This window comes from Trachinotus anak, unplaced genomic scaffold (assembly GCF_046630095.1).
Source record: "Trachinotus anak isolate AG129_WGS33_773 ecotype Australia unplaced genomic scaffold, CSIRO_AGI_Tana_v1 ptg000009l, whole genome shotgun sequence".
Lineage (NCBI taxonomy): Eukaryota > Metazoa > Chordata > Actinopteri > Carangiformes > Carangidae > Trachinotus > Trachinotus anak.
Window position 1 is genome coordinate 22,053,210 of NW_027273860.1, and position 18,290 is coordinate 22,071,499.

The 18,290-nt window shown below is 40.9% G+C and overlaps 1 protein-coding gene and 1 long non-coding RNA gene across 15 annotated transcripts in view; both read right to left on the reverse strand.

The window, feature by feature from the left end:
* Nucleotides 1–5,797: 5,797 nt before the first annotated feature.
* Nucleotides 5,798–8,887, reverse strand: LOC139625727 (uncharacterized). 2 transcript variants are annotated; one of them, XR_011691997.1, is made up of 4 exons: nucleotides 8,850–8,887; nucleotides 7,683–7,792; nucleotides 7,226–7,397; nucleotides 5,798–6,959 (listed from the first exon to the last, which is right to left on the reverse strand). It is a non-coding gene; the product is annotated as an uncharacterized lncRNA (long non-coding RNA). The 2 variants fall into 2 exon arrangements; XR_011691996.1 differs by having other exon boundaries at nucleotides 7,683–8,883.
* Nucleotides 8,888–15,325: 6,438 nt separating this feature from the next.
* ntng1a (netrin g1a) overlaps nucleotides 15,326–18,290 on the reverse strand; it is a 103,976-nt gene continuing 101,011 nt past the window's right edge. For all 13 annotated transcript variants that reach the window (XM_071485852.1, XM_071485843.1, XM_071485853.1 and 10 more), the window contains one exon: nucleotides 15,326–16,974. In XM_071485852.1, the coding sequence (XP_071341953.1) occupies nucleotides 16,718–16,974 (257 nt within the window). In that variant the 3' untranslated portion in view covers nucleotides 15,326–16,717. The remainder of the gene's footprint in view (nucleotides 16,975–18,290) is intronic.

Consider the following 18,290-nt stretch of genomic DNA (forward strand, 5'->3'; position numbering starts at 1 on the left):
ATCTGACCTTATCCAGACTGACCTGTCTGCATCCTTTAGGACAGAAAAGACAGGTATGTTGTTCCTGTTGTTACAGCCTGTTGCAGCACAAAGCTTTTTAACATTAACTGATGGATTTCTTCATACCAGCTCCCACACAAACTCGCTGCCCTACTCTGCAGAGCCCTACTGGGAGCTTCAGGGCTCCACAGATTTGTCCAGGTACCAGAGTCACACAGCAGACTCAGTGCTTGGAAGCCCGTTAGCATGTTAGCCTGTTAGAATTGCTGCTGCAGTGTTTACTTTAGTTAACACAACCCTTAGTGCCTGTTAGTGTTGAGTTTTACATATTTTCTCCAGCTAATACACACATAATTCATAGGAGTTGGTAGAGTTTTTTTTACTTACTGTAACAATACACATGTAGTGAACTAACTCAAATACCACAGTGAGCTCACTTCCACTTAGCACCGACATATCATGTCAGTGACCTGCACTCTGCGGTTTGAAAGGCGCACAACCAACACTCAAACATGTAAAACACTGAATGCATGTAGAGGTCCAGATCTGTATGAACTGAAGTAAAATAACACTGGAACCTCACAATAATAAACATAAAACCAGATTAAAGAATATGAAGAGTCAGTTTGTACATTTTATGATTTTTTTACTGCCAAGTACAGAAGTTTAAAGGGTGGCTACAAACAGACCTCGGAGTCTTGCTTATCTCATCATGGTTAGGGAGGAGCCATTAGGCTGAACTGAACTTTCAACTTTCAGTACAAATAAATACATAAAATCTGCTTTTGCTTTTTAGTTTTCTCTCTTTTTGGTTAGAAAAAAAACCCCTGTACTAACATCATATGTCAGCAAGAATGTGAGGGATTATGTGAAAGGACACATATTCTGTAAGATTGTGGTTGCGATTGGATCCCTCATAATCCCAGATGACAGTGCCTACCCTTGTGTTCTTCATCTTCACTTGCAGATACACAAACTGAACAGTTTAACAAAACCATTTTCTGATGGAAAAAAACATGCGACAAAAACTGAATAAATTACAAAACATGTCAATTTAAAAATTTCACCAGTAAAAACATTGCTTTCTTTGTTTAACGGATTAGATTCTGCTCTCAAAGCAAGAGCTGTGATTTGTATGAAAGGATTATTACATAATGAAGAATCACAGCAGCTGGTGAGAGGATGATGAGGCCTCCAGTAACTTGTTGAGCAGCTAACAACCCTCATTTGAAACAGAGTTGACAGCTCTGCTCTCTTCTCTTGTAGCTACAACACAACCCGACGGAAACACAAAGGCCCAGCGGCAGCATACACTGACGATGATCTAATAAATTAAACTCAATTAATTACCATGTTTAGCATAATTCTGGAGTTTAACAAAGGTCTTTGTGGTAGATGTATGCATTACAACAATTATTCATTTTGATGAGCAGGGATTATAAATGAGGCAATTAACATGCTGTCAGATTGGAGGGGAAAGAGCCTGGCTGCTCACTCTCGGAATCCTATTTTTTGCATGTAAACTTCAGACTTCTGTGCAGTGGTGGCGGGTGGTGTCAGGCTGTCAGATGGGGAGGGCCGAGGGTCAGCTGGGTGCCGGAGTGACCGGGACAGTAGTGTCTCCCACAGTGGACAGTTGACCCCATCAAAAACACAGAGCGCCTGAGTTAAAGTGGAGATGCTGCGTCCTTCCATCCTCTCAAGTTAACCTGATTTAACTCAACAACAGAGACACATCCACCCACACACACCCACACCCACACCTACACACACACACACAGGCTGCCAGCGAGTTAAGTCCCTAGGCGAGAGCTGGGGCTGCAGAGAGGGGGAACACATTAGCCTAATAAGGGCCATCTGGTGGCCATTCATTAACTTGACCATCCTTGAAGTCCCCGACCAAAAATGTCATTTTTCACTTTGCAGAGGAATCTGTCAGGTGACAAGACGAACTTGGGCCAAATTATCAAAAATGGAAAATGTGAGTGAAACAAGAAGAGTGAGTGTGAGAGCAGAGAGAGAGGTGGGATGTGAGGAGGACGAGTGATGGGGATGCAGCTGAGAGAAGAGAGAGAGCGAGAGCCTGACAGGGAGCAAGAACATGGGTCAGGCCAGAGAGAGAAGTTAATTAGCTGATACTGTGTGTACTGTGGGCTGATCCAAAGCATCAGTGACACGCTGAAATGGAAAAAGACTTTCACCCAATTAGCTGATTTTTCATGTCATCATACACAGTTGTTAAACAATGAGGGCCAACATTTAACAATTCTTATTTTTCCTATGCAAAGAAAGAAAACAGTGAAATGTACTAAAAGGTTGTCATAAACATAAGGAACTGACATTCATGATTATTTTTTTTTTAAAGGCACCTGATCTCAGGAGAACCGAGCACTGCGAGACCCACCACACCCGACCCAAATAGGACCCGACCCAATACTGTCATTAACAGCAGAAACCTTGGAGGTGACTGATTCTCCTAAAACCAGCTCTGCTTCAGTTCCTTCATCGGGACAAAGCTCAGTGAGCTTCAGTCCTCATTCTCCCTCTCGTCCCTGCGGTGACTGTGATGAGTGTGATCAGAATTGACACCATGTACACTCGGGTCCACTCAGATCCACTTGGGTTCTGGACACACTGACACAGACCAGAGACCTGCAGCAGGGAATCCAGACCGTACTGGTTTTGGACTAAGTAGAATTTGGACTCTCAAGTACTGGATGGGTCTCAGTTCCTCAGAACTGAGTGGACCTGTGAACAACTCTAGAAAAGGTAGTGCTGGAAATAACAGCATCTACTTTGACACCTCACTAAAAACAGATACTGACAGATATATATATATATCAGTATATAGTGCATCTCAGACCTTGACTGACATCATTTACCATGATAAGTGATTCGTGAATGAGTGCACGCTCACATGTGAGCTGAAAAGCCCTCATGCAACAGGGGGTCTGCACGAGTTTAATCAAGCTGTCTGATTAGATGCGTGCACAGAGAAGCACCTTTCTGTCTCATGCCACAACACTCCACAAGGTCATATGCAAATGCTCCTATTATTCCTCTCCATCTTAATTTCTTTCAAGTGGTAATGTGAGTGATCTGTAATTTTTTTTATGCTTAATGCTAAGCAGTTATTGTTGTAATGTTTTTGCTCTGCAGTTCCCAGCAGGAAAGGGATAAATGTGTTTTTATTTCAAACATCCATTACTATCTGTGCTCAAGGTTGTTGTAAATTTATGGAACCATTTTTGGTGCGGTTTAGTTTTTGGAGTATGACAGTTATACATCATTAGTGCACATGGGAGCCTTACAGAAATGAAATGTTGCACATCTTTAAACTTTTTCTTCCTCATGCACACAGTCTCTTCAAACTGTCTTCTAACATCATCATATTCTCTCACAGGTCAAGACTGTCCCTGGCTGCTCTTAGGTCCTTGAAACCTTGAACCTTTTTAAATATGTTAATGGTGAAGAAACAGGACTAAAACCCTCATTCACAAACATCTGAATCCACACATTGATGCAAGGTATAAATGTGTGATGGGATCAGCCAGATAACATCTGATAGTTGCCAGGCTCAGTGTGATCAGATCTCAGCAGGTGTAAATGTAGTCTGTACAGCAGGTTGAAAGGTCACCTGTCTTCAGCTCTTCCTGCTAGCTTAAGATATCTGGTAAAAGTAGCTTACAGTCTTGCTAGTAGTGTGCCCTCACAAGAAGAAACTGACAACGATAACACATTAACATCAGTTGAAAATGCAAAATCCTGTGGGTCAGATATGGGTCACATGCTCAAAGAGAATGCGAACGTGGTGATGTTTAGCTTGTATGTTTACCATGATCACTATCTGAGTTTAACATGTTGGCATGCTAGTATGTGCTAATTAGCACTAAATTTAAGCTGTTTCTCAATACAGAGCACACTAAGTTCAGACTCCCATTCTTCAGAGTTTAGACTTTACAACCTCAAGTCAGAAGTTCAGGAGGCAGACCCCCTCTCTACCTTTAAGATCAGGCTTAAAACTGTCCTGTTTAGTAAAGCTTATAGTTAGGGCTGGCTCGGGTATGTCCTGACCCATCCCTTAGTTATGCTGCTATACAGCTAGACTGCTGGGGGATTCCCATGATTCACTGGGCTCTTTTTTCTCTCCCGTAGTTTGTGCTTCTCCTCTCTCTCCCTCTTTCTGTCCTCATTCTGCAGGTCTCCCCCCCCTCCCCCCCTTTTTTATATCCTCCTAAACCCAACCGGTCGAGGCAGACCCCCCCACCCTGAGCCCGGTTCTGTTGGAGGTTTCTTCCTGTTAAAAGGGAGTTTTTCCTCCCCCCTGTCGCCAAGCGCTTGCTCGTTGTGGGATCTGTTGGGTTTTTCTCTGTAACAAAGTAAGGTCTTGACCTTACCCTGTAAAGAGCCTTGAGATAATGTATATTATGATTTGGCGCTATACAAATAAAATGGAATTGAATTGAATTGAAGTCTAGACCCCTAAGGATGGGGAGACTATTTGCAACTGGAACAGCAGCTCAGCTTGGCACAGGTGATTATGCAAACCTGTGCCTGACTGTACTGTAATTTTACTGACTGTAAATTTTACTGACTGTAAATTTTCAAACAGGTATTATTTGGATAAACTGACCACAGATTTGAAAAAATATTAAAACTTAATGAAGTGATATCATAACAGCCCTAGCCTGACTCAGAATCTCCTCCATTGCTGCTGTTTGGTGCAAAATGCTTTTTGAGGTACTTCGCTGTACCATGTCAACACAGGTCACATCCTGAAGCATCCTTGATAAAACGGGCATGGGGATCTGTACTTGGTTAAATGACTTTGAATTGGAACAGTACTTCAGCTCAAATTATGTTTCACGAAAACACCAGTACAGACAAGAACGCAGGTTGAGAAACCACAAAAGTCCAGCTGATGATGGGAAAGCAATAGAATATATAAAAAATACATAAAATCTCACTGCCTTCCTCCATGTTTTGACTGACACAAAATAAACACACGTTGCTTGTTGGTTGATGCTACAGAACCTAACGTGAGTCAAATTAACCACACTTATTAACCAAGGTAATAAATGGTTATAGTGATAATTAAAATTTAAACAGTAATATTAACTGTTTGACAGTTTTACTGTGAAGTGTGAAATTGTGAAACTGCAGAGTGTTTAATCTCTAGCAGTGACTACTGAGCCATCATATGGATTAAAAGAAGCGTTGATGCAAAGAATTTGCCTTGATGACTTTTACTAATCGAGTTTCTCAAGGAATCGTTTCAGCACTAAACCAAAGCACTGAAGAAATTCAAGTTTTGGTGATGGTGATGCCAGATGAAAAGGAAACTGTTGCTTTGACTCATTATTAAGACACATAACTGTGTTTTTGCCCACAAGCACAAACACTGTGGAAGGCTACAGGAGTTAATGTTATCTTACAGCTGCTTGAACCTCATGGTCAAGATGCCTGTGGCGAACTTAAAATGGGGCTTTTTGAATCATGGCCTGGTCGATGAAAATTTAGGGTTTGTCATAATGTAAGGGACTATCTTGAGTTGCTAATGAGGGTATGCAGCTGATGTTTCATACAAACAACTGAACTGAATTTATATTTTTTCCAACACACAAGTTTACATTCTGGTTTTATACTTGATTTCATTTTGACACTGCTTTAAACACAGGAAACAATAACCGTCACAGTATAGGCTCAGATATATTTATATCTTCATCACTGAAGAGTTCATCACTGAAGTTGTCTGCACAAAGCTGTGCAGAAGGTTTCAGTGCAAACATGCCACGCATAATTATTCCACTCACACCTGTTTGTGTCCTTGGGGATATGTGAAAGCAAGAAAGGTATTTTCTACTGCTCCTTAATGAAGCTCTTCCTAGGCAACAATCTAGGTTACCAACTGCATTCGCTCATCAGTGGAAACCAGATGAAGGAGAGATTCTCAGCTGGTGGGACACGAGAATTAGGACACAAAAAAGAAAGGAAAAAGTCTCTCTTTATCCTTTACTATGAGTTTCAAAAATTCAAAGATAATGTCACTCTGGTGTCAATACTACCACATTTTCCTTCCACACACCCATCCATCCATCCACCCACCCATCCATCCTCTACTGCTTATGTGGGATTGAGTCGTGATGGTAACACATTAAGCAAGGTAGTCTGCCTAGCAACGTTTTCCAGTTCCTCCTGTGGGACTCAAAGGCCTTCTCAGGCCAGTGGTCTTCCCAGGGGCCTCCTATCAGATCCGGTGGAAGGCATTCAGGAAGATTCCTGATCAGATGCCCAAACCACCTCATTTGGCTCCTTTTGACACAAAGAAGCAGGTCCCTCCAGATGTCCGAGCTCCTTCCCCTTGGCCCTGTGCTTAAGCACATGGATGGACTGGCCTGGAATAAGCTTTCCAGGGGAGGCTGAGTAGTGTGATTCCCTGACAAGTGGAGCACACCTTCTGACCCCTCTTTTTAATAATGGGATCCACCACCCCAATCCTTGACCTCCATACAAGAGTGAAGAGGTGTGTCAACCAAGACAGCCCAACAATAGCCAGAGTCTTTAGAATCTCAGGGCCAAGCTCACTATGTGCCACTGAGGAGCTGCAACTACCTCACTGACCTCTGATATGAGTGAGGCTCCACTCAAATCTTCAAACCCTGCCTCCTCCTCATGGACATGTTGGATGGGTTCAGGAGTTCCTGAATAGTGGAGGCTCTGAACATGGTCAACTTGGATTCCATGAGCCCAACCACCCCCCGGATCCAGTTCTTCTGGAGGTGGGAGTTGATGACCTCGCTGCATCTTTGGGTTAACCAGGTCTCTCAGACAGCCTCCCCTGCCATCTGATGCAACTCCACACTCACAACCTGCACCACCAGGAGGTCATCAGTTGACAGCTCTGTTGGTCTTCACCACAGTGTTGTTATGGCTGCAGATCTAATGGGGACACTTAATTCCTGTAGATAAGAAGCAAAAATTGAGGTTTTCATTAACTCTTCCTTGTTGTAGGTGCTGAGCTGCCAACCTACACTGTGCTATCCAAACCCTGGAGGTTACCCAGTGGTTTGTCTCTTTACCATCCAATAAACAGCTTTCATTTGATTTGATGTCAGGCCCTTTGCAGAGATATTGCCATTAGTAGGGCTAGACCACGATTCGGCTGATTATCCCATCCTTATTAAAGCAGCAGAGAAGCCAGCAGTGGAGCAAAAAATGTATTTACAGCAGCAGAGATGCTCCTTTGTTCTCCAAATAAAGGGATGGTGCAGGAATGTTGGCTAATGATGGCACAGATGACCATCCTAGCCCTCATTTGTAGTTAGCAGACTGAATGAAGCGTCATTCTCCCCCTCAGCCGTCATCCTTTAACTCCCATCTCCCACTACATGGTGTACCTGCAGACACATCAAAGGTAGCAAGAATTAGCCCGCCTCTTTGAAAGTGAACAATACTGCAGTGATGCTAATTCTCTAACCTCCATCTCTTGCTCTTAAAAGTAAAATAAACTTTAAATGAGAATGTCAGAATCAGTAGAATGTAATGTAAAACATTAAAATGGGGAATTATTTGGTTTACACGGCCCAACATTTAAAAATTTCTATAACTGAAAAATCTATTTGTTCTTAAACAGCACACAGTTTTCTGTCCTCAGTGTGGTTCACAAAAGCTAAATCGTCTACCTCATCCTAGTCTCACAATGTCTGAGATGGTCTCTGCACATCAGGTGTTTTCCCCTAGGCATGGCATTGGATTGGTTCTATTTCTGTTGAGACCGACTCTGGTCTGACCACTGCAACACAGACCATGAACATTCATATGATTTCCTCAATGTGAGTAAATGCCTGTTGCACCAACGTAGTTCTGTCAAAACAGAGACAGTAATATGAAAGATGACATTTAATGAGCTGGTTACTGTAGACAGCAATGATTCTGGCAATGAGAGTTTTACTTACTGGGTGCTTACGAGGTGCTTAATGCGATCTAAGTAGTAATAAAGGCAGAAGAAGAGGACTCTGTTGAGACCAACGAGAGAAAACAATCCAGTTCCACAGGACCTTTTTCCAGTATTATGAGCTTTGTGACTTTATATTTGATGCTGTGTTTGTTGAGGCTATCAGTATGTCAGACGGATGATGCTTTGGTTACACATGCTGTTTGTCCACAGCACACACATCTGTGGAAAACAGCCAGTGTGTTGATACTGTGCACATGCACTTATGCACACACGTATGCACACACGGAAGAGCATGGCACAGAAAACAAAAATCCCAGCACTTCTATAGTCAGTCATTTGCTTCATATCTGACTTTGACACTGAGTGAAGTGTGATGTGAGACTGATTTGCTTCATCTATTCTCACAGCTTCACAGTGTAACTCTTTACAGGGAGTCATTCTGTTCCTAAAAGCAGAAATTCTAATCATGTGCACTCCTCAGTGAATAACGCTGGAAACACACTGGATACCTGACGTGTGTGTTGCGTCTGCTGTTGCTGATCTGCTGTGGAAAAACACGCATATGTTCACACTGGCTGTGTGTCTGCTCCATAGCTGCTTCTGCAGCTCTGTCTGTCTACATAGAGTTTGCAGGATACTTAAATGTTGGATTTCTCTGCACTTTTAATTTATTTCTGATTTATTTTTGACAAATGCCTATAAAACACCACTGTCTCCACATGCAGCTACTAAAATAGTTTTTAAAAAAAAATGCATTTCTATTTTTATCTCATATAAAACATATAATAAAGAAGGAAGGTGTCAGTTTTGTGTAATATTGCTGTTATGATGTCAGAATGACATCAACAGGTGTTTTCAAGAATCATGGATCAGTCAGTTTTTGTTAACATACCAAGTGACAACAACACACTCCAGACTTCTGCATCTTCCTGTGATACGTGAAAAGTCTGAATAAATGACTTGTGGGTTTTTTAAAGGCACTGCTTACCTGGGCTCCACCCACACAGGTGTTTCCACTTCTGCCTGATTAGACCTCTTTTTGCCTCCTCACTCTCCTGTTGCACGTGAAGGTGGGACCATGTGCACCACGATCATTCTTACTGCTCCTTTGATAATTGATAATCCCAGCAGTGAGCAGGGATCTAACTCACACACCTGTGAGGCTGAACCTCTCTTCACTGTATAGACCGTATGAGAATAGTGTGTAGTGTTGCCTCTGTTGGTGTACTGATATGACACATTTGTGGAATTTGACTGTGGTTCAAATGAATTCAATTATGGATTATCAATTAAAACAACTGTGCAGGAAAAGGGAAAATAAAGGCATATTGTGAGTCTGTTATTGTATAGCAAAGTCCACAGACAAGATTGATTGACTCATATCAACAACACTTGATGCAAACAGCCTATTTTCATTTACCATGCCTCTAGATATAGGTCTGGAAGTATTTACCATAAAATGAAAGGCTTCAGTCATCATTAAGCTTTATTTGACTGAACCCAAGTCATGGTTTGTTCCTTTATATGCAACATAACGGTACTGAGGCATTTCTTCCCCTCATAAATGTGATTATACCTCAGTCCTTTAGTAATTCTATTCACAGAATTACCAGATACTTGTGGCTGTGGTTTCCTGTTACAGGTGCATATATCAGTGTTGCTGCAGCATCAACCTGCTCTGCTCATGTTATGGTGACTGGTGATGCTTCCCCTTTGCCCCTGACTGCCTGCCATCAGAGGCATAGTCTGCATGACAAATGTTTCCCTGCACACAGCTGGAAAATCATCACAAGTGTAAGTACTGGGGAAAAGTGTGATGTTACCCATCATACTTTTCCCCAGCTCTCTGTAGCACTGCACAGATGTCAAGTCTCACTTCTCCTTCACATTGTCTCACATGTGCTGTCTCAATCTGCTGATATGATGGGGCCAGCACTGAATACACCAACTGTAGTAACATAATGTGAACTGTAAGATAATGAAGAAGTCTTTCACTTTAAGTTTACACAGTTCTGGTCCTGCAAACAGAAAACTTTTTTCTAGTAAGAGACTCAATATATCACAGCACACTAACACTGGATTGGTTCATACTGTAAATTGAATAAAGAGTTTTGTCATCATGCCTTTTAAAAACATTTCAAACTTACTTACATCAATAATCTGAAGATTTCTTCTGTAACCATGGCAATAAAAGGCTAAAGAATAACCTGTAATCCCAAACTCTGCAGAAAAATGACCCAACATCAATGTGTTCCAGCTGTGTAAACCTCCTGGATGTGTAACACTTGAACAGCAGAAGGGATATTGCCCTGGTAACATCACTGTGGAAACTCTCAGGTGTCCTGGGGACTCACTCATAAACCAGTGTGTAGGACCTAAAAAGTGTGCACGCACACCTCTACACAGATTCCCTTTACAAATCACAATCCATTTCAAAATGTTGACAAGACTCATGCTCTGCCCAAGCCACTCCCACCGTTAACCAGAAATGGACAATGTAAATCCCTCATGCTGTGGTGAACAGCCCACTGGGAGCACTGTGTCCTGGTGGCCTGAGGGTCCTTGTGGCCTGTGCTGTCAACAGTCAACTTCACCAGCCATAATTCACCAAGCAGGAATGAGTTGATGGACCTCTTCCATCCCCTCACCTGTGTATGAGGCACCTGGTCTGCTGTGGCTGGTGTGTGTCCACACCTGCTGCCCAGTCTCTCTACACTGAGTCTGTCTTTAATGATGGTTGTGGATAACAATAATCATCCAGTGTTGATGAGCGGACTGAAAAGTGAAGAGTTCAGAAAGCAGAGAGAGAGAGAGAGAGAGAGAGAGAGAGAGAGAGAATGCACTACTGCCCTTCACCTAATGTTCTGTTAAGTTATTGTCATAATTATAAAATATATATTATATATTAAAATATTTATAATATAATATGGCTATGTAGAGAGTCTACATAGACATTACTTTCTCCTGTAATAACATGCAAATGTATTACATTAAAAATAAATTATTATTATTGTGATTATTATTATTATTAACAACAACAATAATTATCATCATGATCATAATGGTGATGAACATAAGAAAATGTTTTCATATTTGTTGGTCAGTCACAAATGTTTGTATTTTGTAATGTTGATAAGTTTCCTCCCAGATGAACATAGTGGCCAGTGTTAAATCAACAAACAGGGCTAGCCGTCTGATGGATTGTGAGGGTGGCCTGGGATGGAGTCAAATTCAAGGTCTGAATTATTGTGTCAGTCCCCCCCTGCCCTCATGAATATTGATATACATATTGTTCCTGTGGAGAGTGGAGGCAGTGTTTATGGAATAGCTCTGGCTCGCCAGCACAAGCACAAATAACACTGCTTACTTGAACGTTTATGATACTGTGGATCTTTATATGTCACGTGTGAAATTAAATCACTATAAATTAATGATACAGTCTGGCTTCAGTCCACAGCCTCACCCTATGCGTCTCTAAAATGTTCATCCGTGGGTCAGAGTTTCTGTACAGGTGCATGTTGCCCAGGTTGTTTTTATAGATCCTAACTGGGAACGTGGGAAGCGGCGTACGTCTCTTTCAGGCCCTTGAATCTGTACCTTTGAAAATGGAGCCTTGAATTTATTCATTGGTTAGCCCAGCATTGAGATTACCCTGCCAAAGCTGTGTGACTTAAAAGGAAAGATGTGGGCCAGAGGAAAAAAAAAGCTTTTTGACCTTTTCAAAAGAAACATTTGTAAAGGAAAAAATAGTGTGGAAGTCGAATGGTTTCAGTCAGACTCTGAGAAGGCCTCTACCTGAGTAGCAGCTTTAGTATCTGTTAATAAAGCATATTCTCAGCCTATGTCTGGTTTCAGTGCTGAGAGAGCTGGGTGACAGAAAAACAGCCCCGACCACTCAGCCCCCACTGCAGGAAAAAGAAACACTGATCAATAAGTGCTGTGTGTGGTTCAATAAGTGCATTGATCATCACACAAACAAACACATCGCAACCATAGCGGGAATAAGAGTGCTGGGGCAAAGTCAATACCTCTCAACCCGACCCAATGTAAGTCTGCTTAGGCTTGTTTCCTCTTGTCCTCTCACACAGGATCAGCAAACATCCGCAGCAAAGAAGAATATACACCTGAATTTAATGTTCACCACAGTTTCACTTCGAAAAATGATTCTGATTATCTTCTGATTGTGGCAAATTAAGTGTCAAAAATTGCAGAGTGAAATACTTTAAGCAACCAAGGATAATCTATCTTGAGAACATTTTTAAAAAGCATTAATGAATTGATATCTACCCTCTGATGCCAACTCCTGACACTTCACATGAAAAGTCAATAACATTACAAATGACTTGTTAATGAATTAATTTTTTATCTCCTCATACATGCTAAGACAGATAGACACTGTAGAGGATATGACTCTTTATATGCACAATACACAGTTCCCTTGGAGGCAGAGCTGTCTTGTCCCATGCTGGTTTTACTCTTAATGAAAATTCTTAATTAAGAAAACTCTCTTAATTCCCTCTTTAGGATGTCTGTAGAGAATGTCAGGGATAGAAAACAGGTACAGATCCAGCACTTTTTTTCTGCAGAACAAGGAAACATATGGTGACTTGGCTGACATAAACACATAAGAAGCCTGGAGGTTCATTGTGAGAGCGACTCTGAATATCAAATAATATCTAGTATGACTCCAAAACAAAAGAGAGAAAGGCTGGCGGATGGACAAACATCCCTAAAATTTACTTTGGAACCAGATGGCAACTTGGCTCCACAGCAAATAGGAAAATCCACTGCAGGAGTGATGCACTGGGTTTACAGTACAGAACAGAGAGGATCTGCAGGGTTGTACCGTCACTGAATGTAAATGACAACAGTTAACACATGGTGCACCTCGCTGTGTGAAGCTGCTGGTTTCTTCACCAGCTCTGACTTGATTGCTAGTTTTGACACTCACCTTTTATCTGCACCAGTCGGACAAAGACACCTGTCCCTTCTGGCTACGGTGGCCTGTGAATGACAAGAGACTTGAGAATTCTAGCTAATTACAGCAGAGATCCAAAGACACATTCATTGCCTTCATCACTGAAATGCCTTTGATGAGTCATTGCATCCCCACAGATAAATTGCATTGTTTTTGCTACAGGGCAGAAATAAGAAAAAAATATAACACACATGTTGCCCCTTAAAACACTTTTCACCAGCCATTTCCACAAAACACATACAGTGAGGAGATAATCCAGTGGCAGTGGATGGTTTGCTCCAAGGTATTTGGGCGATGCTTCATGGTTGGGTCAGCCAACAGCTGCTGGAGGTGAGATATCTAGGATGAAGTCCTTTCCCCAAATGACGTCAACTCTATTTTAATTCTCCACGCAGCATGGGGCATTGACACCTGGGCTGAACACATGGTTAAAATTAGGGCCACTGTAGGGGACCTTGACAAACAAGTGACTTTGAGTGAATTCATCAGGGCGCCCCCCAGAGGCAGACACTTCTCACACACAGCAGAGGAGTCTTGTTTTAGTTTGTGTTCCACCTTTAAACCACACTTGGCACAATCATTGTTGCACATTTACATTTTGTGTTAACTTGGACATCTGGTTATATTTTTTCACTATATATAGAATGTATGGTATGTGCGAATCAGAACTATCTAAAAAAAATTTAGTTTTTGTTTTAGAGAAATGTATGTTAGTCAAATGATAATGTTGTATTCTCTATGATCCATAACAAACAAGTATCAGATAATAGAAAAACTATTTAAGTTTGTTTTTTTAATTTCTCACAATTACAGAAGCAGAAAACTTACAGATGATCAACTTTATAATTAATAAAATATAAAAGAAATGAAATATGATTTATATATATATTTATATATATATATATGTATATATATATAATTTCTCTATAATTTCTTTTATTCACCAAAGCACTTAAAGCTAAAATCTAAAGCCAGTACAAAAAAGAGATTCTTTTATTTTCTTTTAATAAAGGTGCTGCACCTGAAGATCTCTGAAAATATGAAGTTCAGAATTAAATTTGTTGTTGGGATTTGGATGTGATCTGGTGGCTTGGGATCAGACACAAACAAGAATATGAATATCTGAATCTATTGTTTTGGCATATAAGAGACAATGTGCAAGGACACAAAAGTTTGTCATTCATTCTTGATTTGTTCCCTCCAGAAATTACAAAAACAAAACAAAAAACCTAAACAGACACAAAACTTGTAACCAACTAAGTAAGTTTGAAAAAAAGATCTAAGAAGTCCATTTGCCATCTCTCAGTTGCTTAATATTTTCGTACTGAGGAGGAAAAAACTAATTAATGCTTATTGGGCCAAAAAGTTATTTTCCTTGATTTGAGTCAAACTTGTAAAACAACACAGGGATGGAAAGTGTTCCACCGCAGTTTGGCTTGAATATTTCAGGTTATAGATGAACTGTCGAGTGTCTGACAAGACCCTCTATATAAACTTTGAACACAGTCTCTCCGGGAGACATCGATAGTTGTAAATATTTAATTCCGTGCCTCCGACAATGCACGCCACTGAAACAAATCTTCACCAGATTGAATTCAAGATAAATAGCACGGAAATATCACCACCGCTGATACACAGATTTTAATGCCATCATTTTGTCAGTGTGGCCTTGTTGGGGTCATGTATTAGTTTTTCCAGAGTGTCAGCATTTCAGCAGCAATAAAACATGTACTTAGTTGACTTTATCTCCCATTTTAGAAAGCCATGTATGATACATAGGAAGATCATTTGGTTTAAAATCATTAATAGTCCTGCAGATAACTTTATTCATCATATGTTACTTTATTATTTAACACTTTGTAGAAGCCAGAGCAGGATTCACTGTAATGAAATTCTTTTTAATTTACTTTACTTATCTAATGTTATTGTGCCAGTAAACAGAAACAGACACAGACAGATTGGTTGAAATCTAAATTAAGCTCCTAAAGAAGCACAAGCAATTAGTTGAGGGAAGTCAATTAATTAAAATCTAAACTTCAAATCATCATAAGCTGAATTTACTTCAGATAAATGAAACATATATTCAAGAATTTTCCTCAAAGTGTAAATGTTACTTGGTACAAACTACAATAAAAAAGCTGCATTTAAGTAGATATTATTATAGTAGATATTAGTAGATCTCATTCCTTATAAGTTTAACTGAGTACTAGTGTCACTGTGACTGATACCTCAAAGTTCTTTTGAGTAAATGGAGAAAGAAATGATGGGATCCACAAGTTAAAGTGTTACCAAAGACAAGTGTGGTTAGCACATACTAAATATCACTATCATCCTTTAAACATGTTATCTGTGTACAGCAGCAACCTGTGATAAACAAATGATCCACATGGTTTAATTTTTATACTTTTATTCACTTAAATTCTCAAGTGTTAAAGCAAGAACAAAACATTTATAATGTCCTTTGGTGGGATTTTATTACACTTTATTAATACTGTATATGTAAACTGATATTCTTTGATGCCAGCACATTGCCAATACAAAGGAAAATCAACTGCACAACTAAAAGAATAACAAATCAAATACGTGAATGAAAGAAACAGAGAGTGAAAGAAAACAAAACCATAAACAATTGCTTCTGCATTTGGATGTCTTCAATAGATACATTAAAGGTTGCCTTTTTTCAATCACAGTTCGGCAAAGATACAAAAGGACTACATGACTCTTTTTTGTTTTCTCTGTCGAGAAAAGAACTTGCAAATACACTGATGGTTTTCTATGCACGTCTTGTCTGCTCAGGTGAAAACTATCCTCTGACCATGGTCGCAGGGAGCATGGTGGCTCTAAGATAGAAAAGAATCAGACAGCTTTATTGGAGTATCTTTCTGGAGGGGAGGAGGGGAGAGGAGGCAAGGGGAGGGGGCTTCGTACACATGTGCATCACTAACATCAGACAAAAGAATCTTTCAACCAACAAGGGTTTACAGAGTAACGTTCACGAAAGCACAGGTCAGTGGCAGGATGGCGAGGTGGGGGGGTGGGTGGGGGGGCAGGAGGTAGGATGAGTTAGAGCTCTAAGGAGAGACAGAAAGCTAGAGAGGGGTCGACATGGGCAGGGTTTGTGTGTCACAGAGAGGCAGTCCGGACAGATTTCCTTCTATCCACAATGCACTGACAGCAAAGAACGCGTCTTGTTGTCTGACGCCGTGTTTCACAGCCCAGTGTTCGCTGTTCAGCACAGACACTTTCTCTGAGATCTCTTCGGCATCAGTCCAGCCAACATTAACTTGCAGAAGCATCCTGGGGGGATCGGTGGCCACTGTCGGCTCGTGCGAGAGCTGATTGGTCGCAGCTGTTGTTGCCGTGGCAATAAGAGAGGAACTGAACGAGTCTGTCGTCTTCAGTTATCCCTCCTCAAACTGGAAGGAGCTCAGGTACCTGTATGGCTTAGAGGGGGGAGGGAGCCTTACTGTTACTCTCATTAGGCAAACGTTCAGTTTCTCTTTTTCTTTATAATATCTGGCATTTTTAGAAGTATATGTTTGTTCATTTTTATATATTCTTCGAAATTAAATGAAAAGTTTTTGCACTCATCGTCTGGCACATTCCCTTTTTCGTCAGCATGAGTATCCATTGAGTCTGGCGGCGAAGAAGCTCAGTACAGTACAGTCCAGAAAGCTCATGGTTGTTCTTGTTTAATGGTTGTCGATTATTTGAAAGGGGGGATGGGCGGGTTAAGGTGGAGGGGTCGGGGGTGTATCACTCCCACTAGGTCATGGGTCTCTTTAGAGCGCAGCGGGCCAGCAGGAAGCCTCTCTCAGCAGTGCTGAGCCCAGCAACAGCAGCAGCAGCAGCCTGAGGGAGGACAGGGGCATCAGGGGGGGCTGGCCTGAATCGGGGCCCCCGCAGCCTCCAAGCTCCGACTCGCAGCGGGGCTTCTCACACAGCAGGCCTGTGTAGGCTGAGGGACAGTTGCAGCGGACGTTGTTGACACACACTCCGCCATTTTGGCAGCGCAGGAGTTCGTTGTCACAGACCCGAGCTGTGGTGGGAGCAATGTAAAGACAGGAGAGAGGGGTGAGCATCAAAATGCAGGAGAGTTTTGGGTGACACTTTACTTGAAGTGTATTGTGGATATTATAATAATTTATCATCAAACACCAGAAAAAATCATTTCATCATAACAATCTCCTCTGTCATGAAACTCAAACCAACACTGGAAGGAAACTGATCCAATAGTTCAAACTCACAGCTTTTCTTCAAGTAAAGTGTTACCAGATTTATTAAAGGAATAGTTCGACATATTGGATGTTATTTCTGAGAGTCATATGTTCTGATGGATGCAACTCATACACCAGTACAGTAAATATGAAGCTGGAGCCAGCAGCACGTTAGTTTAGTGTAGCATAAAGACTGGAAACAGGAGGAACAGCTACACTGGCTCTGTCTAGAGGAGACAAAATCCACCTACTGTACCACCTCCTCAAAGTTCACTGACTGACACAGTATATTACATTTGTTTAATCCATTTGTGCCCCAAGAGATGATGTGTTAGTCAGTGAGGTTTAGACCTGCTGCTTTTTGACCGTTAAACAGAGCAGGGCTAGCTGTTTCCTACTGTTTCCAGTCTTTCCAGTCTGCTAAGCTAAGTTAACTGTCTGCTGCTTTTAGTTGCAGATTTACTGTACAGTGCAGGAGTGGTATCAATCTTCTCATCAAACTCTGCAATAATTCAAATGAGTTTGTTTCAACAGTTTATCATGCTGTATACTGCATTTATAAAAGGTTCCTGATAGATATAGTAGAAAGATGTATGAAATATATATTGATCTGCAGTGCATGCATCATAATTACACCTGGTAAAATTGGAGGAAATCAGGTTAGTTATGTTGGTGTGAGTTTGTACTTAAAGCATTTTCTTTTCCCAGGGATTGTCTCTCATCTCTCTACAAAAACTTATTGCATCAGAATAAAGATGACATAATAAAATGAAAATTTCACACACAGTGGCTTCAAAGAGCTTTGCTGTCACACCTAGTATTCTAGTTTAAGATGGTGACAAGCCCTCTATATTTTAAACATCCCATAACAATTTAATACCACCTTTTCACATTTTCAGTGTGCAGATTTTTCCTTGTTCTTTTTTTTAATGTAACCTCTAAAATTTCACATCCTCCTCTGGCATGCAATTGAACTTTATGACACCTGACATTAAAAATGACAAATGTGATGTTTTTTTTTTTTCAAGAGAGACTAAAAATAAACATTAAACATTAAAGCTTTGATAGTCTGCAGTTATAACATAATTGCCTAAAACCACAGTCACCATTCTGTTTGTAGTGTGGGTAATTTGCAACA